Source organism: Astyanax mexicanus, chromosome 1 (assembly GCF_023375975.1).
Source record: "Astyanax mexicanus isolate ESR-SI-001 chromosome 1, AstMex3_surface, whole genome shotgun sequence".
Classification (NCBI taxonomy): Eukaryota; Metazoa; Chordata; class Actinopteri; order Characiformes; family Acestrorhamphidae; genus Astyanax; species Astyanax mexicanus.
In genome coordinates, this window is record NC_064408.1 from 21,086,180 (window position 1) to 21,114,086 (window position 27,907).

Below are 27,907 nucleotides of genomic sequence, written 5' to 3' on the forward strand. Positions count from 1 at the left end.
TGTCAACATATCTGACTGGACAAGTTACTAATACCTTCACAATGACGTATTTCTCATTAATCCTTTTCATGTCTTTAATTTTTATTTCTTTTTTTGACATTTGAGCAAAGGGTAGACTATGCTGAGTTCTATGCATATTTGTTTATACAAACTTTTGTATTTGGCAGTATCTAAGATAAAATATGTATTTTGGATTCGAGCCAATGCAAACTTAATAGGGATTTTTTTTTATGTACAGAAAAGTGTGTGTGTACATCTGACAAATGTCATATGCAATTCAAATGTGAATGTAAATGACATTACGATGTTAATATAGCCATCAAATTACTGTAAGAATGTATAACAATGCTGCAATCCTGGTTTATATGCAACAAACCTAAATGTAAAGGGATCATCACTTCTTGTAGTTTAGGGGGACAAAAATAGATATTTTAATACAAATGAAAAGCAGACAAACAACACCACAATGGAAGATGACACTTTTATTTTATCCATCCAGTTTTTAGAGTCTCAGTCAGACATTGACATAGTGGGTCTGATAAACTAATGCCAATATTACATGTTTAACTGACATTTTAATAGGAAATGTAAACAACAATAAATTCCATGTCAGATCCCTGGACATCTCATTTACCAGTGTACATGTTCACTCTTATTGTGTCATATTTTGTCTTACAGTAAAATTGCAATTTTATCTAAACAACAGATCATTTCTTCATTTATTCTCATTTATTTCTATCTATCTAATGGCATCTGTTGAATTGGCTTGTATTCAGTAACAGCATCTAAGTTAAAGCTTGCATGATTATTAATGCAGTTTGGGTTAAAGGAATAGTTTAGTAAAAAATCTATAATATGATTTATCACTGACTGCAGATACAACCAGATTAGATTAACCAACACATGTTTGTTTGTTTGGTACCTGAAGTTTGCTTCTTTAGAATGGGAGATGTTAGGCTACCATTTCTAAGAGACATGGGTCTTTTTTATATGTGTAAATACACAACAAAGGATTCCTTATCTGATTAAAACCCCAACATATATTTATTGGTTTCACACAGACAAAAGACTGCATGATTGTTCTGCAATATATGTAACTCAGTGATTTAATACGTCATGATTTTAATAATGCACTCAATAGATACAAGATGGACTAAAATAAATGATACTGGGCAGATATAAGATGCCTTTGATAGACAAATCATGGTATAGTGTGAAATTTACTTTTGTACCAATATGTTAGCTTAAGTAAATAAGCACCAATCAGATACTAAACAGCTGACCGATTATACCTGGGCCACAGTAATAAATCTTGAATCTTAGAAATGATTGGAAAGTATATATTTTTCCAAACTATTCCTCTAATGCAGAATACTATGTAATCGCTGGGTTTTCAGTGAGGTCAAAAGACCTTGGAATGAAAGAATTATGGATTAGTAAATTAGTCTATTTGGGTCTATCAATTTAAACAAATCAAACAAACTAAAACATATTCATGGACAATCCTACATACATAAGGTTTGTGTGAGGTTGTGTAACCCAACTAATTAATCCATAACCAAAAAAAACATTTATAAAAAGGTATGTAAAACTAATCAAACAAATCATAAAAAAAATCTCTAACAAATTCAAATTTTGAAGAAGTATCCTTGATTCAATTCATTGTGGCGCCAAGTTGAGAACAAAAACTAATCATGTTTTGTCCTAACTTAAGGTAATAACCCAGGTAGTAACTTATGATAAAATAAGCATGGGTTGAATTTCTATACATTAATTAGGCCTTTCCTTCAATAAACGTGACAATATTTATTTGAAATGGAGATTCATTATTGGAAAATGCCACATCCATCTCTCAATCTCTATTTCTCTCTCTCTCTCACTCTCTATTTCTCACTAGCTGTCTCTTTCTCTCTCTCTCTTTCTCTCATGATAGATGTGGACATTGTATGTCAGTGCAAAAGATCCCACATTTCTGAATGAATGTCAATTTATTCATGTGATTGTAGAATTACTAACGTCACCTACAGCCATCCAATCCCAAATACTTATTGTCTATGTGTGTGCAGATATAACAATCTTGTTTTAAAATAAGTGCTGTTGATTGATTCATCTTGGTAAATTGTGTTATGCTGTTTACACCTGGTCACTTCATGTGTTTAGTGTTTGGATTGCATCTCGCTTATTTGGACTAAAATTGCTGTGTGGGACGAAATATAGACATTTTATCACTCCATGACAGTTATTACTGGTGTTTTGGTTGTACTTAGAGGAGTTTTGGTCGTCGAATGTGTCTTCAAGAGACTAATGTGTTTACACCAGTATATACACCAGTGGCTCAAATGCAGCTCAGATCACCTCCTGATTTGGATGTGAGTGATCAGACTTTAATCTATTTTAAATGTGTCCTGGGGGTGTTTGCACTAGTATTTCTGTGTGGTTTGGTCTATCCAGATATAATCCTAATATTCAAGACAGAAGAAATGCCCAGGTGTATACAGGGTGTATGTGTGCATGTATATGTGCATGTGTGTGTCTGTGTGTGTGTTACACCAGGAACACAGTCCAGTCGGCCCCTGCGTTGACGCCAGGTTTGCGCAGAGTCAGCACAGACGCAGCAGAATCAAACTCAAACTCCAGAGCAGTCTTGGTGCCATCTGCACACATATTGAAGGAAAGTGTGAGGAATTGCATAAAAAATAAAACTCTAATGCTCTATTGCTAATAAGTTCACATATCTACTGTTAATCTCCAGAACTGATGTGATTGTGATTGTTAATAAACTGCTGGTTCTAGGAAAAGATACACAGTAATAAACTAAATGTATTGGTTTTGTCTAATTCTGCACATCATGGTTTCTATTTCAACAGAGGCTTATTAACAAGGTCTTCTTGGGTGGATATAGTAGATTTACAGCAGGATAAACACTGGAGTGTATCAATCTACACACAGATTAAAGGAAAGTGTCAGAAATCGCAAATAAGACTACATTTGTGTGTTTGCTGATGATTTCACATATAAACTATTAATCTCAAGAACTGTAATGTTTAAACTCATGTAACTGTGACTGGTTCATAAACTGCTGGTTCTAGAAAGATTTTCCTTCAGAGTATAAATCTGCAACTTCTTTGGATAAAAATTATACTTTTTTATCCATTTATTATTTTTATTATTATTATTATTATTATTATTATTATGTTCAGATACTCAGTAATAAATTAACGGTTAATAATGGTAATGGTAATAATCGTTGTGTTTTTTATTTTGCACATCATATCTTATGGTTCAACACAGAGGCTTTTAACAAGGCCTTCATGGGTGGATGTGGTAGATTTACAGCAGGAAAAACACGCGAATGTATACAATTCACAATGTGAATATATACACAAATTAAAAGGAAAGTGGGAGAAATTGCATATAAAACTATATTCACATATTAACTGTGGTAGTGAGTAGATTTACAGCAGGATTAACACTCAAATGTATCAACATACCCTAACATTAGGGGTCTTTTAGATATCTGAGTGGCAATATATGTTGTTGCTGAGGCAATACTACTAATATGTAAGAGAACTTAAAAGAGACACCCAGGACCAAGAGAACACTGACCTGCAGTTGTCAGAGAGACAGAGGTGGGACGAGAAGCTCCCATTATGACCACCTTCTCTATCCAAGATGCCGTAGTGAACTGTGAATCTGGAGCCAGATTACTGAAGAGGAAAAAAAACAACCCAAATAATTAATTGACTAACATAATAAATATACATGATGTATAGATATAAATGCATATACAGGACATTATTTGGTGTCAGTATTCTGTTGTATCCAAAAAAAATCAGTAAAATCTGCTTAAGCTTTGATCTTGAGTAAAGTTCTAACCTGAATCAGATTCAGGTTTCTGAATTCTAAACCTTTTGGTACATTAATTTTCTTCACTTCTCAACACATTACTCCAATAACACAAACCACTTGAATGAAATGAAACTGTGTATTACACAGAAACAGTAAAATAAGCTAATTGATCGACCAGTTTGGTATAGGTAGCCCAAACTGCACATGGTGCACATAGTGTGTGTGTATCTGTGTGTACTGGGAGAGTAAAGAGCTCCACACCTGGAAGAAAGTGCATTATCAGAGAAGTGCAGACGCCTATGGATGAACTGCTTGTCCGTTTCAAACTTGAAGGTGTGAAAGTCATCAATGTAGATTTCTCCTTCAGCAGTGCCCTGTTGAGAACATGTTCGTTAGAAACTTCAGTTACGAAATATTGAACTCTTAAACATCATAGAGCTTATGAATAATTAGAACAATTACTGAATAATTCAGTAGGGCTTGTTTAACATTAACAGCCTGTGAAATCTGCTTTATATTGCTATACAACAGAGGATACATTACTGTATTTTTTACACTATAAGGTGCACTTAAAGCTCCACTAGGTAGGATTGAGATTTTGTGCTCGTGGGCTCCCCCTACAGTTGAAGAGTGTAATACATGTTTCAGGCAGATTAGTTTCTCTTTCTCGTTTTCTGGCTTTCACAGACATATTCGGCCTCTTTCCAGCTTCTGCCAGAGTGTCTGTATGTTAGTTTGTAAAGAATGAACCAGTAGTCCTTGTAGAACTGTTAGAACTAAAGATCGGAAGGCAGGTCGCGAGCGTTGGTCGCGGCCACCTAGGAAAATTTGCAGAGTCTGGTTTGAGCTCAGAGGAGCCCGGCACAGACACAAGAGCACCGCTATTCCTCCTATTACACCTCAATGCAGCGCTGCAGTGAGTTTCAAGCTGTAATTTTACTTCTTTAAAAATAGAACAAAATCTATGAAATCCTACCTAGTGCTGCTTTAAAGTACTTAAATTTTAACAAAAATTATCAGTGCGCCTTATGTATGAGTTTTACCAGTCAGGTTGTAAGGAGCAGTGAAGCCACTCTGCTAAAGTGCAGCTTTATACAGGTGTTTTAGTTTAATTCTACAGCACCGAGATTCAAGACTGGAGCAGTATTAGTATTAGCATTAGACGCTTACAGTGCTAAGCACTTTTGCCGTTCGGAGGTGAGTATTATCGGCCTGTAGCCTGCTGCTAACCCCGGCTACACTGCTAATGCCTTAGAGGAAATCTGAAAATCTAATTACTGTAAATAAACAGAAGTGATTTACTCACCCAAATAAACAGTTTACAGGAGTAAAGTACTTGTTTGAGTTTACAAGAAAATAAAAACTACAGTTTTGTTTACTTAGCTTAGCTCGCCGCTGGGTGGCGAGACCTGCTGAGTTAGAAGGAATACATGGCGACACCCCTGTTCCTTACAATCCGGTGCGCCTTATAGTGCAAAAAAATACAGTACTCCAGACTTCAGATGTATTTTTTTTTCCAGACAGATCCACTGTCAAAAACAGCTTTTTTCCGAAATTATGTGTAATGTATACTAGCTTCTTCAAGTACTGAATCCCAATGCCTTTAACACACACTGTGTATAAATGGTAAAGTTATGTATGACAACTGTGAAACAGCTGAAACAACAGTGGTACTGCTGTGCTCTAATCCACACCGCCTGCAGTGAGTGTACCTGAGGACTGAGGGCCACATAGAGGGTGTAGGGGTCATTCTCCATACAGGCAGAGGATCTCCTCACACGGTCCTTCCTGCTGATAATAGAGCCGCCTCGCTGGAACACTGGGATCTATGGAAATGAAGAAGGGATAAGAGAGAGTTAGAGAGGAAGGATAATTTAAACTAGTTTATTTGTAAATCAAAACAAAAGAAAAATATAGTTCTCATTAAATGTTTCATAATAGGGTTTTATTAATTCAGAAATCTTCACCCACAGACTTCGCCCACCAATTAAAACCTCTATCACACAAAGCTACCTGGTCTAGGAGTTTTTTTAGAATGCAATGAATAATAAAAATTAAAATAAAATAAATCAAAGTTTAAGGAACAAATGACACACAAACTGTGAGACTTAAGAGTTCTGACTAATGCAAAATAACCAGACTGTACTTCCTTGGTCTCAGCCAGCATCTCCCAGCCTCCCCCAGCCTAAACTTCAGTCTGTTCTGGCCTTATTCACTCTTTATGCCTTATCTAACAGACCTCATCACCCACCATTCATTCCACTAATCACAGGTGAGTAGTGTACATCATCGAGGTCAACCTGCCCTTAGATAAGGTCTTAACTTCAATTAATCTTAAAACAGGTGCCATTCTGACTTACTGAGCTCATGGTGACTGGAATGTAGAGATTCTGAGCCCCCTTGTGTTTCTGGAATGTGTGAACATCATACCAAACCTGAAATAATAGGACAGAAGGAATGTTACAGCAGTATTAAAGATTTTAAAATAATATGGCAGGTTAAAGGGGAAGAAAAAGGCATAAGCTCTGTTAAGCTCTGTCACACCTCTCCTTTCCCGGGTAAGAAGGCTGTCACCCCCTTTGCTCCCTCTTCAGTAACAGGGTGTACCAGCAGATCTTTACCTGTTACAGAGAAAAGACAATGATATGAAGAATTAAATAAATATTACTTATTAAACATTGAATATAAGTGTAGGTAACTAAAAAGTTATTCACTGACCAAGTAAGTATTCATCCTCAATGGCAAAAGTGTCTGGATCTTCAGGATACTCCACCCACAAAGGCCTATATATAAGAAAAAGTGAGAGAAAGGGTGGGTGAGTGGAAAACTGTTAGAATGACTCACAAAAACACATTATTATTAATATTAGCTGGTCTCCACACAAATTTAGCAAATTAAAACATTTCTGCGTAAAAAACTGTTGAAATAAATAAATACTGAAGGCTACAGTGTTTAGATACTTTCATCAAATTTTGGCCTTATTTACTCAGTTTATTTTATCTGCATATTCAAAAAAATGTTTTTATTACAAAACCAAATTTTTTTTAAATGCTGTGGAAACTTACCTCATGACTGGCTGACCAGTACGATATGCATTGTAGAAGAGCTGGTACCAGTAGGGCAGGAGTGTGTATCTCTGCCGTATAGCCTCTCGAATCAGAGCAGTGTTGTCTGGGCCGAAGAGCCAGGGCTCACGTCGCGGAGTATCCAAGTGGGCATGAGCCCGAAAGAATGGCTGGTAAGCTCCTGCCTGATACCAACGCACCAGCAACTCAGTGCTAGGATGCTTAAAGAAACCACCAACATCAGCTGAAGAAAAAGACACAGAAACACAGAAATTTTTTAACTAGTAAAATAGAAACTATTAAAAGTATAAGTCTTTTTTCTATAGAGAAATTACAGATGTAATTAAGATGGGGAGTACTGTTTCCTACATCTTCAAACGACACTTGGAAACCGGAGAAAACGGGTACATGATGAGGTCTGGCTAAACCACATGGCAACAGTGCCTTTAGCTCAGATAAACATTAGACGTCTCAGTCTCAGTTTTAGCAGTGAAGAGAAGAATTAAAGGACTGACAGGTAAAGTTTAGTAATAAAGTCGAGAAAAAAAAGATGAGAAAATAGAAACGCAGTTTATCTGGGTCTTACAGCACTGCTACTGGACTACAATATGTAAATATAATATATAAAGTATATAAAACAATAATAATTTGCAAATACAATGAAAGAATTAACTACATTATAAAAAGTATTCCTTAATGTTTGAAGTATCAAACTAGTCCTATATAATTTGCTCAGTTAAATTAAAAAATCTCCATTCACAGACTCCAATATTCAATACCCTTGGACCGCAACGCTAACTGCTATTTCTGTTACACCAGCTAACAGACACCCACACTGGCCAGCACAGCCCATGATGGAGAAAGAGGACCGTTTGAGAGGCAGGACTACCTGACTGATGTCTGGGGATCGAACTTGAGTCAGCGCTTAGATAGCTGTTGATAGTCAACCGTTATTTGATTCTCAAAAGTAACACAAAGACAATCAGGCCTCCAAATTTTGTTTAGCGCAACTAAAGAATGGCCCTGAGTGGTCAGTCAAGAATGTGAAAATAGGAGGGTGAGGACTAGCACATGCCTCCTGCAACACAGGTTTTTGATCAGCTGCTGATGCAGCATTGCCGAGTAGCATCACAGCGCGCTCTGAGGAAAGAGCAGCGTCTTGGATCAGATACATCAGCTCACAGATGTCCTGTGCTGATCGACATCACCTTTTGGAGTGATATGGGGAGAGAGCGCCATCTACCCACCCAGAGAGAGCAAGGTGAATTCTGCTCTCTCAGGGCTCCGGCAGCTAAAGACAAGCTGCATGACTGGGATTCAAACCAGCGATCTCCTGATTATAATGGCAGTGGTTTAGACTGCTGGATCACTTGGCACCCTTAAATTAATAAATCTTAATAGAAGAACCTGGATGGAGGAAGTTTCCTACTACTAAACACATGATGTGTAGTTCTGTAACAATTGTGCCAAACTGCATAACCATTCTTCAAGTGTTTACCTCCACAGAAAGAGATGCCTACTAGTCCAAGGCTCAAACACATGGGGATAGAGATCTTCAGATGACCCCATTCAGCTGCATTATCTCCTGTCCATACTGCCCCTGTAAATAGAGAGAGGCAGATAATGTAATACAAAAACAACTTGAGCAATGCATAAGAAAAAACAATACAAATCTTGATCTTCTAAGCAGAATGCAAACTGTAACTAACCATAGCGCTGAGATCCTGCAAAAAAGGCTCTGGTGAGAACAAATGGTCTTTCTGTGCCACCGGAGCGCTGGATCTGGCCTTCAGCGGTTGCTCTTTGCTGAAGATTAGAGAATAAAAGTGAAATCAAGACTAGAACTTTAACCTGATCTTATATAATACTGAACTCAAACATTATTCACAATATTGGCAAAATACTTAAAACTAATGAACGAAGAATTAAACCAAATTAAACCACAGATTAACATTAAATCACAAGCGCAATTTCAGAAAATTCTGTACACATCTCTTTGGACCAAACACAGTCAGGAGGAAGTCTCAGAACACCCAACCCAAATCCAGACTAATCACTGTTTATAATAAAACTGTAGATTAAACAAACTGCTCTCTTACCACATAGATGCCATAGATATTGTGGACGTCTCTATGTTCCCAGTTTCCATGCATTGCATCTTTATGCATGGTCACCTCGGGCCCGTTGAACACTGATGGCTCGTTCATGTCGTTCCAAGTGAAAAGGTTCTCCATGGAACCCTACACACAAGAACAAAAATGTAGTCCATCAGTTAACACAGAGTTTGCTTATATCCACATACATGAGATTTAAAATTATTTAACTGTGTTTTCTGATATTACATTGTCTTCCAAATTTGAAAAGCTGTCGATAAGACTTAAATCAAGATCACATTAACATTATTATTAACATTTAACATTAACATTATTTAACATTATTAATTTAAAATTAATTTTAACTCGATTACCATTAATAACTAAATATTTTAAAGAACAACTAGCATGGCAGTTCTCTCCCATGTAGAAGACGGGCAAAGTGGAGAAATTATTAACAAAAAGTAAAAAGACAAAATATATAACATAATGATTGCCCAACCAAGTCTAACTATTTATGCAACATATATTAGCCCATTTTTATTAGTAATAATACACAATAAAGTACTAAACACTACATAGTCAAGTCTATTTGAGATTACTTAACAACATAAAATAGTTTGTGTGACGATAAGGTGTTAGAGATGATAGAATACAACTCTTTCTTTTTTAATACTGATATTAAAATCTTAATAGTAAAAACTGCTCTTTTAACATGTGCACTTCCTGTCGGCGGCGCGAGCAGTCGCAGCGGCCACTCCGGAAGCAAAACACGGTGCTTTTGTTTGTTTTTCTGTGTAAATAATCCGATCTGAACTCGCAATCATGCAAAAGTTCGCTATGGGAACAAAAATCTGTAACGTTACTTACAGACGGTCTACGAGCGGAGCTACGCGCGTTAGGCCTGCTAAGATCCGCGGCATTTCCTGAGCCTGCTAGCCGGAAGAGGTCTCTCCGCAAGCGTTGCGCGAGGAGCCGAAAGCGCGGTAAGAGAGCCGGAGTCCGCGCTAAGCTAATGGCTAACTCCAGCCGGCCAGCGGTTCCTTCTCTCCAGCGTTTGCTCCCTGCCGAACAAGATTGACTATCTCCGGCTCCAGCGGACATCCCAGCGCGAGTTCAGAGACTGCTGTGTGTTCGTTTTCACGGAGACGTGGTTAACGGACTCCATCCCGGACTCCGCGATTGAGGTGAGCGGCATGCTAAGCTACCGCGCGGACCGCGACGCCGGCCTCTCGGGCAAAGTACGTGGAGTTGGGGTGTGTGTTTACATCAACACAGCATGGTGTAACAACGCTGCGCTGATCTCCAGCTACTGCTCGCCGCTGGTGGAGTTTGCTGTAGTCAGAGCCAGGCCATTCTACCTGCCCAGAGAGCTTAGCAGCGTCTACATAATAGTGTATGTAGCACCCAGTGCTAATGCTAATGCTAACGGTGCTAATGCTAACGCTCTTCAAGAACTGTACACTGTTATCTCCAAACTCCAGAACTCACACCCCGACGGACTGTTTATTGTTGCTGGTGATTTCAATCACAGTAATCTGAAGGCTCTGCTGCCCAGCTTTCACCAACATGTGGATTTTCCAACCCGTGGAGCTAACCTGCTCGATTGTGTGTATATACTAACATTCCCGGTTCGTACAGAGCAGAGCCCCGCCCCCACTACGGCTACTCTGATCATATTTCTGTCATGCTCATCCCAGCATACAGACAGCTCATCAGACATGCCAAATCAGAGAAGAAGCAAGTTACAACCTGGCCTCCAGGAGCCATCTCTGCTCTTCAGGACTGTTTTGAGCACACTGACTGGGACATGTTCAGAGAAGCTGCTACTTCTGATGACTCCATCAACCTGGAGGAGTACACAGACTCAGTGACTGGCTACATCAGCAAGTGCATTGAGGATGTTACTGTCTCCAAAACCATCACATCCCGCCCCAACCAGAAGCCGTGGATGACTGCAGAGGTGCGTGCGCTGCTGAGATCCCGAGACAAGGCCTTTAAGTCAGGGGACAGGGCTGGCCTCCGACCAGCTAGAGCCAAGCTCTCCCGGGGGATCAGAGAGGCAAAGCGCACCTACGCAAAGAAAATCCACGCCCACTTCCAGGACACTACTGACACTCGGCGCATGTGGCAGGGCATCCAGACCATCACCAACCACAAGTCACCCTCCCCTGCTTGTAACAGTGATGCCTCCCTTCCAGATGCACTGAACTCCTTCTACGCAAGGTTCGAAGCACAGAACTACACGACAGCAAGGAAGACTACACCTCCTCCAAACGACCAGGTACTGTGCCTGTCCTCAGCTGATGTGCGGAAAACTCTACTCAGAGTCAACCCACAGAAAGCCCCAGGACCAGACAGCATACCTGGCAGAGTGCTCAGAGGATGTGCAGAACAACTCACGGATGTTCTCACGGACATTTTCAACATCTCTCTGAGTACTGCAATCGTGCCGACGTGCTTCAAGACGACCACCATCGTCCCTGTGCCGAAGAAGTCTCAAGTGTCCTGCCTTAATGACTACCGTCCCATTGCACTTACTCCCATCATCATGAAGTGCTTTGAGATGCTGGTCATGAGGCACATCAAAAACCAGCTCCCGTCCTCACTGGACCCTCTGCAGTTTGCGTATCGTCCAAACAGATCAACAGACGATGCCATCTCTACTGCGCTCCACCTGGCTCTCACCCACCTGGACAACAAAGACTGCTATGTTCGAATGCTGTTCATCGACTTCAGTTCAGCATTCAACACCATCACCCCTCAGCATCTGATAGGAAAACTGAGCTTGCTGGGCCTGAACTCCTCCCTCTGCAACTGGGTTTTAGACTTCCTGACTGAGAGACCACAATCAGTCAGGATTGGAAACAACACCTCCAGCACCACCATACTGGGCACCGGCGCCCCCCAGGGCTGTGTGCTCAGCCCACTGCTGTTCACTCTGCTGACTCATGACTGTACTGCAAAGTACAGCTCAAACCACATCATCAAGTTCGCTGATGACACAACTGTAGTTGGCCTCATCAGCAAGAACGACGAGTCAGCATACAGAGAGGAGGTGCAGTGGCTGACGGACTGGTGCAGAACCAACAACCTATCTCTTAACGTGGATAAAACCAAGGAGATGGTTGTTGACTTCAGGAGAGCTCCAGGTGTCCACCACCCGCTGAACATCAACGGCTCTGCTGTGGAAATTGTGGATAACACCAAGTTCCTCGGTGTTCACATTGCAGAGAACCTCACCTGGTCCCTCAACACCCGCTCCATAACCAAGAAAGCCCAGCAGCGCCTCTACTTCCTGCAGAGACTGAGGAAAGCACATCTCCCACCCCCCATCCTCACCATGTTCTACAGAGGCACTGTAGAAAGCATCCTGAGCACCTGCATTACCGTCTGGTTTGGGAATTGCAACACCTCAGACCGCAAGACCCTACAGCAGATAGTGCGGACAGCTGAGAAAATCATCGGAGTCTCTCTTCCCTCCATCACTGAGATCTACACCACACGCTGCATCCGCAAAGCCACCAGCATTGTGGACGACCCCACCCATCCCTCACACGGACTCTTCGCTCTGATGCCGTCCGGCAGAAGATACAGGAGCATCCGAGCCTCCACTACTAGACTCTGCAACAGCTTCATCCACCAGGCAGTCAGACTTCTCAACGCACAGAGACAGAACTGAACCCCCACCCCACCCACCACTCACCCAACACACTCGCACAAAACTAAACTGTACACCCCCCCCCTTTACACAAAACTAAACTGTACACCCCCGCTCTTTACACTCACAAAGAACTGAACTTCACCCACACACACACCCAGTCAGCACACAGAGGCTGACATGACTTTATTTGCTGCACTCTTAAAAACTATAAACTCTACCTCAGTAACTGCTGTGATTATATATGTTCTATATGTTACAGTATGTCACACATCTCTGCACCTTATCCCCACTATACACTTTATTATACCGTATCGGTACTGCACTGTCCTGTCTTTAAATTGTCTCGTCTTTTGTATTTATTGTATTTATTGTTATTTAGTGTTATAATTTTATAATTTTATGTTGCACTGTCGTCACTCCTGCACTTTATGTTGTCTATTGCTTGTGGTTCTATGTTGCACCATGGTTCCGGAGGAACGTAATTTCATCACACTGTGTACCTGTACTCAGATGTAATGACAATAAAAGCCTCTTGACTTGACTCTTGACTTGCTATTTTACTCCCCGCCAACAGTATTTTCACACCTTCAATCTGCTTCTTTGCCTTTAAATAGCGCTTACGAATATATCTACACTGATGGACGTGCTGGTCTGGAAGTGAGGTGTGTTCAGTTACATTTATGGGGTATTGTTATCTTGGCAACAGAAAACACAGGTGTGCTACTGACTGAATACAACCTAGACAGACGTCAACATTGCTATCTTGCTATCTAATGCACGTACACCCCCGCTCATTACACACGCAGCAGTGCACAGACCCAACTTTTACATCAACAATATACAGAATACTAAATAAAATTATTGTTGAATGTATTGGGTTAATGTTTGTGTATGAATGCTATGATAAGGCCAGGGATCAAATGAAAGGGTGGCATTTGCCCAGATACATATTCTTACCGTGTATTGGTCATAAGCAAACTTGCTAGCCCACCAGGCTCTCATCTCGGGGTTGGTAAAGTCAGGATAACCAGAATTTCCTTTAAAACAAGAGAAGAAACAGATTTAACGATAAATGCTGAAATAAAGACTCTGTGTTCACTTTTGTACTGTATTTCTTAAGCTATTGCACTGATTTTACCAACCTGGCCAGCACCAGCCCTCATAGTCTCCTCCATCTTTGTTCTTGACGTAGAAGCCTTTGGAGCGAATCTCATTGTGAATGCTGTAGCCGCTGTCCACCTTGATGTGAGGATCTACAATGGCAACCATCTAAGGAAAATAGAAAAAATAGAAAGATACAAATTTTAATTATTAATACAAATTACCACTAATAATAGTCTGTATAGCTAGACTTCAGTGAATGCAAAAATGCATGCTAATGGACACACAAACACACACACACACAGACGAACATATATATATATATATATATATATATATATATATATATATATATATATATATATATATATATATATATATATATATATATACTGTACGCACCTTGCGTCTCTTGTCCATGAGCCCCTGCAGCATCTCTTTGGGCTGGCTGAACTTGTTAGGATCCCAGGTGAAGTAGCGTTTACCATCAGTGTGCTCGATGTCCAGCCAGATGAAGTCATAGGGGATGTCATGCTCATCAAAGCCTTCGTCCACAGCCTTCACGTCCTCCTGGTCATTGTAGTTCCAGCGGCACTGGTGATAGCCCAGTGTGGCGAGAGCAGGGAAGGCCTGGGTGCCTAGAATATGGGCAAATACAAATACAGGTAAATGCAGGGATTCCCATGTTATCTGCTGCAACTGCCAAGAGGTGCAATGACATAATAAAATGTTGCACACTAAGCTGCAGTTCTTGGTTAAATACTTTTTTGGATAAAATGGTAATTTAATTCAATTATATACAACTGATATTTGAATTTGAATTTTTTCACATGCTTGTGTTTGTCAATACATGTACCTGTCAGCGAGGCATACTGTGCGAAGACGTCGTTGGGTCTTGGTCCAGACATGAAGAACACATCAATGATGCCACTCTCAGAGATCCAGCGCACATCTGTCTGTGGGGCTTCATTTGATCCCTGGACAAAGTCCATCATCTTACCAAACACCGTCTTTAAACACACATAAAACACAAACATGCACAAGAAATAATCTTATATCTAATCTATATAATATCCCTCAATTTTAGATTATTAGTACAAAAGCATAATTTATTACTAATGTATTTTAGCAGTTAAGTCCGTTTTTGATTTTCCCGTATTATTACTTGTTTTAGGAATTTTCCTATTTATTTTCCAACAAAATAAGAGAATGTAACTTGATAAAATAATCTAATTTAAATCAACTGGTAGATTCAGCCTTGATATAAGGAAATATTTTTGGTGAGAAGTAAAATTTATCATGTAAACATGATTTATCATTTACTTAACATGCAGTCAGCCGAGACATGTTTGATTCTTTAGTTTCGATTAAGAGATCTGATGTATGAGAGCTGATCTAATGTATATCTCAGTAAACACATGAACAGAACATCTCTTAACCCACTAAATGTCTTATGTCTAAATGTCTTCAGAGTTTTTGGACAGACAAATCTATATAGCTCAGAACATGGTATGACTTAATTAAGTCCAAAAAAAAAACTTAGCAGGAGAAATCCATTTTACTTCTAGTGTAAATATCTGATAATTAAAATTTCTACAATGGTGTATAACTATTAAAGATAAATAAATGTAAATTGTTTTAAGTAATTTATTTACTGATTCCACTGGCCGATAACTTTGTTTGTTACAGTCAATATTCATAAAAACATAATAAAACATGCACAACACCGGCAGCTCACCTTTCCTGAGGTACTGGAGCTGATGTCCACCCAGCTCTCAGCTGCATTGAGCCAGAAGACACCCATAGTGCGTTCTGTATTGTGGGATATGATGACAGGCACGGCTCCGTACAGAGCCATGAGGTTGTTCAGCTCGTACTGGAACACGTCCAGATTATACAGCCGATATGGTTCGCCTCCGCTGAGAGAGGACAAAGCATCCAATCAAGGTTAATCAAGCGGTTTGCTCTTTATTAACCACATACGTTAAATGAGAGTGCAGAGCATTTTAGTCTTGTTAGACACACTGTCGAGAGCCCTGCTGATGTAAATACAGTAAAAAACGTACTCTGTGTTTTTGAGCTTGAGCGTGTCTGCGTGTTCAGGAATGCCGTAAAGATGCTCCACACCAGGGAAAGAAAAATCTAAACTAATGGATGTTGGTCCTGGAAGAGAGGAGAAAAGAAATAGTAATGAAGCTGAATTAATGCAATAACATATTTATTTACAGTATTTATTATTTACTAAATAATTTCACTACATTCTCGTGCAGCAAAATACTTACATTCACAATTAATTTCTACATTTTCTAAATTGTCTTCAAACAGCTTGATATATGTAAATGTCCTCTTTCCTCTGTTTAATTAAATAAAAAAGCAGTATTTCATCTTAATCAATATTTAGCATGATCAATATGTTATTGAGTTTTGCTTTAAGAACTCTTAAGTTTCACTGTTTGGGTGTTCTTTTTTCCTTAAACTGTGATTTAATTTCCTTTATGTTTCATTATCCATTGCATACATTATTATCCGTTTAATAAACTGGCAAAGCTATTTTTGGAGCAGGATCACACAAGATAAATAAATCAGGATCTCTTTGACAAAATATTTCCCTGCCATGCATTTTGTTCCATATAAATAGTATAATAATATTCAAAAGACTTATTTTTACTTATTACTTAGTTTCCACATACAGACAATGTGGACTTAAAATAAGTTTGTTTTTTAAACCTGTTTATGCAGGGAATTTAAAATAATAATATGCTTATTTATAATAAACATTTTCTTATAATAAATGGTAATATCAATACGAGTGATGCGCATTATTCTGAATCAACAGACCTGATCTTCAGGTCACCACTGATTTGCATCTTAAAACAATCTATTTGTTGTGCTTTAAACTGAATTTTAATTATGTTTTCTAAATGACCCTTTAGGGTGTTTGCTTGTGTGTGTGTGTGTGTGTGTGTGTGTGTGTATACCATTGGGTTTTGAGTCACTGTGCGTCTTAAAGGTCTCTTCCCACATGCCAGGCTTATCTTCTTCCTCTTTTACTGTCTGCCCATCCTGATAAGAGAACAGCAATAAACAGATAAAGAGATACAGCAGTAGTACATCTTTTACATAAAGTATTCACACACTTTTTTTACAGTGAGGAAATAATGTAAATGATGTTAATGTGATGGTGTAATTGTGACTAATTACAGTTGTAAGAGCTAAGTCTTTTAATATACAGACTAGGAAAATTCTAATTATTTTGCAGATTTTATTTTTGTACTTAGACTGAAACCTCATCTGGCGCAAACACTAAATATGTAGTGTCCAAGGGTCGTGTTTAAAGTGTTATTCTGAGCTTTGAACAGCAGGAGTGTGGCCAATTTTGCACTGATGTACTGTGTTTTTCACTGTGGCTGTAGCAACAGCAAAATTTAACTAATAATTAGGGCCAATGCTCCCCTTTTTTATATAAAATAGCAATATTTTATTATTATATTGTATTCATAATGAATGTGCTTGTATGTGACAAAATTACAACATAAGGTAATGGTTTTTAAGATATGTTTAAAATTCATTAGTATAATTGTCTCCATGCAAAATGTTAGAAAAACCTAATGTAACTTGTTTTCAATTTAAGGCTGGGGCAACTTTACTGGCATAGTAAATGTCAGTTATCCAACTAGGAATTAAGCATAGTCTAGAGCTGGACAATATATAGATATTTTTTTTATATTGTGATTAATTTTATCATATCAACAATATGATTTTCGAGGAAGAATATTGAGGAAAATGGACTATATTTCTCTTTTAGTAGAAAATCTTAATTCAAAATGATGTGCAGTCCAAGACTAGAGGTACTCCCTATATATATATAAAACTGACCCTTTATATTAAGTGTTTTATAATTTTTTAACATTTAAAAACATGGTCAATGAGTGATTGTAGAGAAAGCTCAATTCTGACCAGTGCCACACTTTAGCTCAGGGTAAATAGATAATAAACATATATCATATATCAGTCTCTAGTATAGAGATATAACATGGCATAACATGTCAGTCTATGGCAGAAATAAGAATGTGAACACAAACAGTCATGATCAACTGATCATGAAAATAAATAAATAAAAAACAGACTAACCTCATCATCTGGCAGCTCTGCATTGTCTGATCCTCCACCGTCCTCTGCATCAGTGTCATGTTTACTAAAAAATAGAACAGAAAACACAATCATTATTTTCATTCAAACTGAAAGAAGAAACAGCTTCACAAATCAGTGCTACTCACATCTACAGTTACTACAACCAGCAGCAACTAGCTTATCAGGCATGCAATCTATCCATGTGAAATGATTTATATGACAGTCTGCTAAGGTTTAAAAATGAAGTACAACACACTGTAGTGGAGTTGAATATTAATGGAATTTAAGTAAAAAAATTATTCAGTTATATATTTATATTATACAAACTATTCTTCTATAGAAACACGCAGAGTAATTTTTTATGTAATTTCTTTTATGTAAGAATTCATTCTACTTGTGGAACTGTTCTTTATTAGGCATACAGTCTTCAGCACGGTTTGGTCACCCCTGGTCATAATACAGGTGTTTTCAAGTGTAAATAATATATAAATGTATAATGTATATGTGGTAAGTGCAAATTAAAAATATATATATATCAAATTTCAGATTCTATAAGACACAATTATTTTGTATGTAATCACTTTCATTACCATAATGTAGCTATGTAAAGGAAGGATTGCATTAGGCAGTGATGAGAGAGCGACAGACACATTCATGCCATGCCATCAGTCCAAAGCCTTCCCAAGCAAAATGCAACAATAAGTTGCAACAAAAAGTTAGGGCACCCTTGATTCAAATATTTTTGTACAAAAAAACTCTACAAAACATTTACATTAATTAAATAAACAGCAAATATGCCATATTTGTGTGTTCCCAGAATTCTCACTACTATTTCAAAAAACAAAACAAAAAAAATGCTTGTTATTTGACCAGGGGTGCCCAAACTTTTACACATGACTGTAAGTGATTAAAGCACTCAATACAACAGTAATGGTAAGAGAAATGTTTGACACAGTAAGCATACAGATAATAATTCACATATGCTGTTAAAGGTGAAGAGTATGGGAAAACACCCCAAATTGAAGATCATTAAAGGCTGTATATTTCAAGGATTTGTCAACAATTAACTGGAAAAACATTGCAATTACTGCTTTAGTAAAGTCATTTGAGGATGCGTCTAAAGCCCTATCCGGACGGGATTCGTTTCTCAGGGAGTCCAGGGGTAATTTTCTCTTTTATGGGGGTCCTCTGTGATTTTATTCCTGTGTTTTACTCAGATGCCCTCTGAGAAAATTACAGACTGAATTATCTACTGGTTTTTGCTGAGCTCTGTGGTCCTCCGGTAATTTTAGTCTCGTCCGGACGCACATCTCTTTAAAGTTTTAGAGTTCATCACCTTGTGTTTAATAAAATATCTATTTGCCCACTGCCACACACCGTAATTACACTTTGGGTGCATGTTTCCACGAAAATCCACGTAAACACAGCAGCGAATAGAAACGGAGGAGCTACTGAATGCCTGAATGTCATGTGACTGAGAAAGTAAAAAAACTCAATGATCCTGCTGTTTTTTTAATTGCAGTCCGGATGCAAGAGTTTTATCAGAGTTGAAGTGTGAAATATTTTTACAGACGTCCCCCTGAGAAATTAATCCTGTCCGGTTAGGGCTAGTGACTGATTCTGTTTTACAAGTTTGGGGTGTTTCTTAAATGCTCTCTTACACCTTTAACATTTTAAAAATGTCTCATTACAGATGTATTTCACACACAAACAAGCCATAACTAATTAGAACTCAGCCTGCACAATATGAAATACATTAACTGCAACTGCAATATTTTTTGGAATATACATGTTATGTCCAAATATTTTCATATAGCTTTTATAGCCTAACATCACTGTGGTCAATTTCAATCATTAGCTTGAGGGGTATAAACCCCCCTAATTGGCCTGTGAAGAACTGGAGCAGTTTTCTCTGTAGTGATGAAGCTCTATCCAGAGCTGCACCAAAGCTCTTGTGGCTGAATACAATCAAATCCCCATAGAAATGTTCCAATATATGGTGTAAAAGCTTCACAAAAAGTACAGGCAGTAGCTGCAAACTACATATTAGTAGCCTTGATTTCATAAGAAATTTTGGATTTGCAAGTACCTGTAAACATTTGGACATATAATGTACTAATAATTTTTGCTGCAAGCTAATAAACATGTTGTGCAATCCTAAGTTTAAAATGATCATATTTCCAAATACACCCAAGTTCTCATGTACATATACACACACACACAATCAAGAAGCAGGCCAAAGGGACGTTACCTAGAGAAAACGCTCTTGATCGAGTCCCACATGCTACCGACTGTGCTAGTTATTTTATGAGAGATACTGTGAGCATGGCAGAGAGGAGAGACAGAGAGTAGGGGTGGCAGAGGGGAGCCCAGGAAGGAAAAAGAAAGAGAAACATAAAGAAAAGAGGGGCATAGAGAACAAAAAAGGAGAAAAATTATAAGACTTTCTGTCAATGTAAACATTTAGCCAAACATTGAATTAACAAGAAGGATAATGAGGGTAAAGCAGGATGCTCTGAAAGGGCGTCTGAATAGATTCATCATTTTCTGCTAAATCATCATTTTCTCATTCAGAACTGATTGTTTGGCATCGAGGCAGGTTTAGATTTGATTGGTTCCAAATTGAGCTAAATGAATTTGAAGAAAGAGATAATTTGGGGGTGAGCGTTTCCTTTGGGAAACATCCTCACACATTCATCATACTGGTCCAGTCAAAAGTTTGAACACACCCGAATGACTGTATGTATATCATAAATACAGTTTTGATTATACTATGTCTGGAATAATAAATTAAACTATTTTATGGCGGCATATAAACTGAGATCTGCAACTAACAGTTACAATTATGCTTTGGTTTTAGTGAAAGGTAGATGCAAATAATTGCAACAAAAATGCATCTAAATATTTGCTCTCAGTTTAATTTTTTTTGCTGATTCAACATTAAGATTGGTCACAACTTAAGTGACTATTTTAATTCATTTTTTTATTATGTACCCTCCTGTTTTCTTGCTTCCAGTCACTGGTTATAGGTTTCTGCATATGACACTGGCCATGTGTTAATTTTTATGCATCTTTCCAGTAGGGGTGGGCGATATGGCTCTAAAATAATATCACAATATTTCAGGGTATTTTTGCGATAACGATATAAAAAATAGAAAAATAATTTATTAATTTCAGGAATATAGTATAATAGTACAACAGTATAATCATAATGTTGCAAAATAAATAATATAGCATAAAATAATATAATGCAGCAAAAAATATTGCAGAATATTTAGTGCATGCATATAAACTGCAAACTAAAACAATTATACGATAAACACACCTAAAGCTTCACAGTAAATAATAGACTACTTTTAAGACAGAACAGCCCTATTATCACGATATGGATTTTTAATATCATGATATTTCTGTGTCACGATATATTGTATACAATATAATATTGCCCACCCCTACTGTCCAGATCTTTTTAGATGCCTATATTGTCATTCAGACAGTCGTAAAACTACTAAACAAGAAAAATGCTTCTGTGAATAGGTGTGTCCAAACATATGACCGCTAATACAACTTTCACTTATCACAAACAGCTACACCAACACAAACATTTAACAGACAGAACATATGAGAGTTAATGCAACCTCTCTGATCTAGATTCTTTTGTTTCTTTTAAAACACAAACTACAGTAGGATTAGGAGTAAGGCACGCTGGGACTCCATTCACAAGGTACTGGGGCTATTTTATATTTTCTGTTTTACACACTAGAATAGTACAGTACATTACATAGATATTTTACTATAAAAATTAGTATTAAAACCACTTTTGAACTACAAAAATCTTCATTTCTAAAGCCTTGGGCTCCTTGAGCAACGTTAAATATATTATTGAAAGGTATTATTACCTATATCTTTAAGGACAGATTTTAAATCAGCAGTCCCTAAGATTTTACATTTTAAACCAAAATCAGTAGTATTCCTGAATTATTATTACAAATAGTTTAATACATTATTTTAATGAATGCTATTAGTGTCCAAAATGTGTAATATATTAATTCTACAAACAGAGTAGTCTGGTACGTTTGTTTGATGCAATTGCTCTTTAAATTTTGACAGTATTTTATAAACAACTAAACTAAAAATTAATGTATTTACATTAACCTGCATTAAAGGTTCTCTTCCACATGCTGTGTGCAATTACACATTCTCAGCAGAGAGGTCACTAAATCCTCAAATTCCCTAAAATGGACTGTCAATTTAACAATTTTGTACTTGTTTTTTTAAGCTCTAAATGGCTAAGAATCTTTGTACCCGATTGACTGGCAGAACCAATATACCTAAAAATGATTTAAGCTAAAGATAGTTCTGGGCCAAACATCTAAAGATGTGTCCTCACATTAACTAAAAAAAGTTAATAGCTGGGTGTGAGTAAATGCATTCACATGAAGTAAGTTAGTAAAGCAGGTGAAGAGATTTGACAGCAAAGAGTCAACATCCAGGGTAATAAGCTGATTAAAGTAATTAGACTTATTACTATTTAATTTGTGTAAATTTATTATAAATTAATCTCCACTCAATTGACTACACAGCAAACAGGAAACAGGGACTGAGTTAGTGGTTAGTGGGAGTCATAGGCAAAGCATGAAACACATATCTAACAACACTGAAACAGATTGAAGTAGGTTTATGTGGCAACATTTTCCACCTGTTGCTCTACAATCTCCTTTGTTGTATAAAAACACACATGTATGTTATTCGCTATGTTATAATTCACTAAAACACAGACACAAAAACAATATGACAGTTGGTTTAAACGAAAACATATGATAAAGATGATCAGAACTTCAAATATACATTATAAAGGCTTTCTTTTTTGAGTATCTCATACTGTACTGCTCTCTTGTGTAACCGTATGTATTACACATATTACTGTCACTCATAATCTTTGTATTTCCATTTTTGCCAAGTTTGACTTTATTTAAATGGCCATCAAAGTGAATGGACCAATAGTAATGCTCCAAATTGACCTGGACTCAACTTTCACTGACAATTAAGAATTTAAATTGCTATTTTAAAATGCACAAGTTTTTTGTCTGGCAGTAACAATATTGCAGCTGTTAAAAAAATTTACATACATTTTTTGGCCAATTTTAATCTATGAAATGTGAGTTTTTTCCTCTATTGTAAAGTTGTCATTTTACACATATACGTTTTTTGTCTGACACTAAGGATTTACAAAATTTATGGTGATTAACAAACTTTTGGTAATTACAAATACAGTACATTTGCCAATTCCTTGTACATTACACATGTGTGAAATAATGTTTTGGCATCAGAAATGCATAGTGAAATTAATCTGATTCAATCATCGACTGAAAGAGAGTTTGTATTTAAATTTCCTGAACATTAATTATATTTATCATTTTTATTTCTAAAACTGTTAAATATCTTTTTATAAGACTTTAGTGTGGTAATGTGTGGTTTGGGACACAGCCCCTGCTTTAGAGGTATTGTGTTAAGGAGCTGTGTGTGCTATGAGTATTACCAGAAGTACTTATTCAAATTCATATTCACTGTGATATCAACATTTGCATTTTTATTTGAATTCTTTTGTTGACACACTAAAGTTTCCAATCACTGTTTATAGAAATATAACATTTTAACAACTGTGGTCTAGGACCATACTGACTCTACATCTACATAGGCATTTCACAGCTGCAGAGGCTCGTGGATTTATAGAGACATAATCTAGGATCAGATATATACATCTTCACATGAGCTCTCTCTTAACTACATGTTACAAGACACAAAGACATTAACCAACAGAACTCTAACCCTGAGACATGTGATGAATGTGAGCATGGATTAATACTGTGTCTGAGGTAATAACTCACGTGTCCTTGCGCAGGCGCAGGTGCTCAAAGGCCAGCAGGCCTCGGGAATTGAGAGACAGCAGCACTTTGGGCCCCTCCACGATGTCGAGGCGAAAAGGCCGTGCATTAACAATCACCCTCTGCTCATCGACCCCGAGAGACAGCACCACACTGTTCACGTCCTGAGCCACCAGCGTCATTCTGACAGTAGAGAGATAAAGATGAAGAAATTATTTAGTAGTACTTTACATACTTTATTACATACTTACTGATATTCATGTGTTAATGAAATTAAATACACCTTCTCACTTGCTAGTCACTCCTCACAAATTATTATTTAAAATATTTTAGAAAACGAAATTTGTGTCATCAATACAACTTGGTAGATGTCACACCACATTTGTGGAAGATGAAGGGCAGGAGTGCAGCATGTTGCTGTGTATTGTGGTGCCAATATGATACATCTTTTGAGCATATCGGGGATTTGGTCTGTTCTTGACCAACTGTATATTTCAAAAAAGAGCAGAATTAGCTCTATTTAATTGGATTTACTTCAGCATATGTTAAAGTCATTACACTAAGAGTCAGTATAATTAGTATACTCTTATACTTTAGCTAGCAGGTGTTTTACATTATAAAATAACTGGCATATCTCCAACATTATACAGAAGATGAAAAGAAACTTAACTTTTAGTGGATATTTTACATTGGCAGCATTTCTACTGATTCCTTAACCATAAAATTAAGGCTAAAATTAAGGTACAAGGTTTTTGCATGAGTATGTATGTATGTAGCACTTCTAATTCTAATAAGTGCTACATACTGTTGCATATTTTCTACTGTTAGCACTAATCATTTGATTACATTTAGCCATTACACATTTAATTGGCTGCATTTGGGGTGTAGAGTATACTCACGGTTCAGTGGGTGGGTCATTGAGTAGGACATCAGGAACCTCATAGCGAGGTTTCAGGGGTTTCAGCTCATTGATTTTAATACGGGTCATGTTGCCCTGCAGCCGGTAAAGTTCCAGCAGGAGCCGCACCTACACAGAACAGATTAATCATACACTTATTTCATTGGTCCCATTAGCAACAGAAATATGAAATATGCTACTAAAAGGGTTCTATCAGCCTCTGACCTTGTTATTGTCATTGATGAGCTGCAGTGTGATCCTGGAGTCACTGAGCTCCAGGGTATCCAGCAGTGCTCTGTATGGAGACTGCCCAGGCATCAGCTCTCTTTGACGCCTACACACACAGACACACACACACATAAATAAATAAAGTACTGGAAAATCCAAAAGCCAGCATCAATGTCGTCTTGTGAGCAAACATATGTAACTATCTTGTAGTAACCACATAACTGCCACAATTAGCATCAGTAGAAAAAACACTAATTTAAACACTAAATTGGACTTCCATGAAACATGCAAAACTAAACAGCTAAAAAATAATTCATAATCACCACACTTTACTTACTTGCAGAAAGAACTCTGGTCACATGTTTTGAAGTTGCTGCGATCCACAGCCTCGGCACCGAGACAAAGAAAAAGCAGCGCAATCATAATAGACACCATCCTGCAAAAAAAAAAGCCAGGTTAAATAAGTAATTTGCTATTTTGCTATTGCTATAGGTATATGTTTAAGTAAGATGAATGTTGTTGTGTTATTTTATAAACTATGCACAACCTTTCTCCCAAATTCCAAATAAAAATCTTATGATTTAAAGAATTATTTTCAGAAAATGAGAAAAGGCTGAAATAACAAAAAACATGCTGAGCTTTCAGACCTAAATAAGGAAAAGAAAACAAATTCAGAAATCAATATTTGGTGGAATATCCCTGGTTTTTCATAACAGTTTTATGCATCCTGGCATGTTCTCCTCCACCAGTCTTACACTGCTATGCTTTTGGATAACACTATGCCATTCCTGGTGCAAATATCCAAACAGTTCGGCTTGGTTTGATGGCTTGTGATTAGCCATCTTACTCCTGATTATATTCCAGAGCTTTTCAATGTGGTAAAATGTGGTCTCTTATTTTTTTCCAGAGCTGTATATCTGACGTTTATGTTTCAGAGAGTCAGTAGTTATCCGCAGATACCTTACTAAGGAGGATGAGGACTAAGCTTAACAACATGCTGAAGAACCTGTCCCATCCCATGCATCACTCTCTGACAGCACTGAGCAGCTCCTTCAGTACCCGGCTGCTGCACCCACGCTGCGTGAAGGAGAGATACCGCAGGTCCTTCGTTCCACACGCCATCAGACTTTACAACACACCGCGCTCCCAGTAAACACTAGTTTACTATCTCAGGACTTCATACAATCCTACATACTACTCAGTGTAGCTGTAATGCTTACCGTGTGCAATATCCATCTCACTACGAGTACTGTGATCATCATTTGTGCAATTTATTTAATGTGCAAGATTTTTTTTTTCTCACTTTTGTTTTTATCTATTATTTATTTGATATTTATTCACTGTTACTCTTGTGCAATAATACTGGTCCACCCTACCATAATCATATCTCTACGCACTAGATGTATATATATATTTTTTTTCTTTTACTATATATAATTTTTTAAACTCTTTATATATTTTCCTACAATAGGTTTTCTGTATATATAGATTTATCATTATTTGTATTTACCTTTTCCTGACCTGTTTCTCTGTCCTTTACTCTGCACTGCTGTAACATGGTAAATTTCCCCATTGTGGGATTAATAAAGGATTATCTTATCTTATCTTATCTTAAACTCAATGGGGAATAATTTAATGTTACTGATACAAATTAAATTGGTATTTTGACAAGTCAAAATGTAACTGAACATTTATAGGTATCTTAGTTTAAACAGGTCTCACTATAAATGGATTACAGATAGAGGTCAGATGTAATATGCTGGCTGTAAATCTGATTACACACCCTGCTGATAACACTGTTTGCTATAATAGAGAATATAGCTTAAGCTAATTTACCAGTCTGAAGACAAGGCTAAGCAACACACTCAGATCTACATACAGCCTTCGTTTCATTAAAGAAACCGTGCCTGATTAAACAGCGTCACCGAGACAGACAGATAGACACAAAGAAAGACAAACAGACCGACACACACAGAGCCTAAAGCAGATAAAGCCTTCCTCTTAAGCCCCTCTGCACTCTCTCCTCCCTCTGCTCCCAGCACTCACCGTTAACACCAGTCTAATTCACACACCATGAACAACACCAGTCAATAAACACAGTAAAACTGCCCCTTTAAATTCAGCCCTTAGTTTTACAGTTTAATATCTCAAATATATCTAAATATAATCCTATTAGCCAAGCTGACTCCCGCAGTACCTGTCAATGGAAGGCGCCATGTTTGCTGCTGTGAACTTCGCCCCCCTGGTTTTGTCATGTGTACTGCAGCTCCCACTTTCACATAGATCTACAGCACCTAGAGCTCTTTTTACTCAATTACCGACCTGTTTTTATTTAAAGTTTTTTTTTTTTTAAATATTCTTTATAATTATGCTGCAAATGTTTCATATTCTTATGGGTGAAGTCTTAGTTCCATCAAACTTAAAAACAACCCTAAACAAATAAATATCGAAAATGTTATGAACAGTATGTATGCATTTTTGAAATGTTTAATTTATTATTTTGAACATTTTGTAATATATTTTACATTTTTCTGTAAAACATATTACAATATTATGTATTTCCTGTATCATAACATCATGTTGGTGTTTATTTTAAAATCCTTTTACATTTAGAAACAACATATTCTGTTTTTTGTTTGTTTGTTTGTTTTTTTGGGGGGTTTTAGACATTTGTTTACAGAAAAGAAAAAGGCTGAAAAGAAAGCACCCATCATGAGATATAAAGCATTTGATAAAGAAGTATATGATAAAAAAGTACAAAACAGATAAATGAGATAAAATAAATAGAGAATATAGTACCAAACCAGTTTCATACATGCACAGTGGCTACGATGACCAAAAACCTCATTTGTAGAATAATGGAAAATTATGATAAATTATAAAGTATAGACTATATAAGTGAAAATATAAATAATGGACTATTGCAATAGGACATATTACACAATGCAAAATGTTAGATTAAATTTTGTTAACATTGTTTTTTTTCTAAATAT

General features: G+C 37.2%; 1 protein-coding gene across 3 annotated transcripts; it reads right to left on the reverse strand.

The window, feature by feature from the left end:
* Positions 1-467: 467 nt before the first annotated feature.
* ganaba (glucosidase II alpha subunit a) lies at positions 468-27,180 on the reverse strand. 3 transcript variants are annotated; one of them, XM_022667854.2, is made up of 25 exons: positions 27,112-27,180; positions 25,252-25,350; positions 24,912-25,020; positions 24,688-24,815; positions 23,792-23,971; positions 20,155-20,220; positions 17,904-17,967; positions 16,751-16,835; positions 15,839-15,935; positions 15,511-15,691; positions 14,629-14,749; positions 14,175-14,410; positions 13,814-13,940; positions 13,629-13,708; positions 9,014-9,154; positions 8,624-8,720; positions 8,413-8,514; positions 6,915-7,158; positions 6,568-6,632; positions 6,394-6,470; positions 6,210-6,284; positions 5,562-5,675; positions 4,111-4,223; positions 3,607-3,707; positions 468-2,654 (listed from the first exon to the last, which is right to left on the reverse strand). In XM_022667854.2, exons 1-25 carry the CDS (start codon positions 27,129-27,131, stop codon positions 2,545-2,547), a joined length of 2,832 nt encoding a protein of 943 aa, XP_022523575.2. In that variant the 5' UTR covers positions 27,132-27,180; the 3' UTR covers positions 468-2,544. The 3 variants fall into 3 exon arrangements, with proteins under 3 accessions (XP_022523575.2, XP_022523574.2, XP_022523576.2); XM_022667853.2 differs by having other exon boundaries at positions 14,629-14,782; XM_022667855.2 differs by lacking the exon at positions 20,155-20,220 and having other exon boundaries at positions 14,629-14,782.
* Between the last annotated feature and the right edge of the window lie 727 nt (positions 27,181-27,907).

What these genes read in the sequence shown, in the direction of transcription:
- ganaba (XM_022667853.2), bottom strand. Translation starts at nt 27,131, where the DNA reads ATGGCGCCTTCCATTGACAG. An exon ending in TCATCAATGACAATAACAAG is followed by an intron (nt 24,816 to 24,911) that starts GTCAGAGGCTGA and finishes TGTTCTGTGTAG; the next exon opens with GTGCGGCTCCTGCTGGAACT. An exon ending in TGCAGGATCTCAGCGCTATG is followed by an intron (nt 8,515 to 8,623) that starts GTTAGTTACAGT and finishes CTCTATTTACAG; the next exon opens with GGGCAGTATGGACAGGAGAT.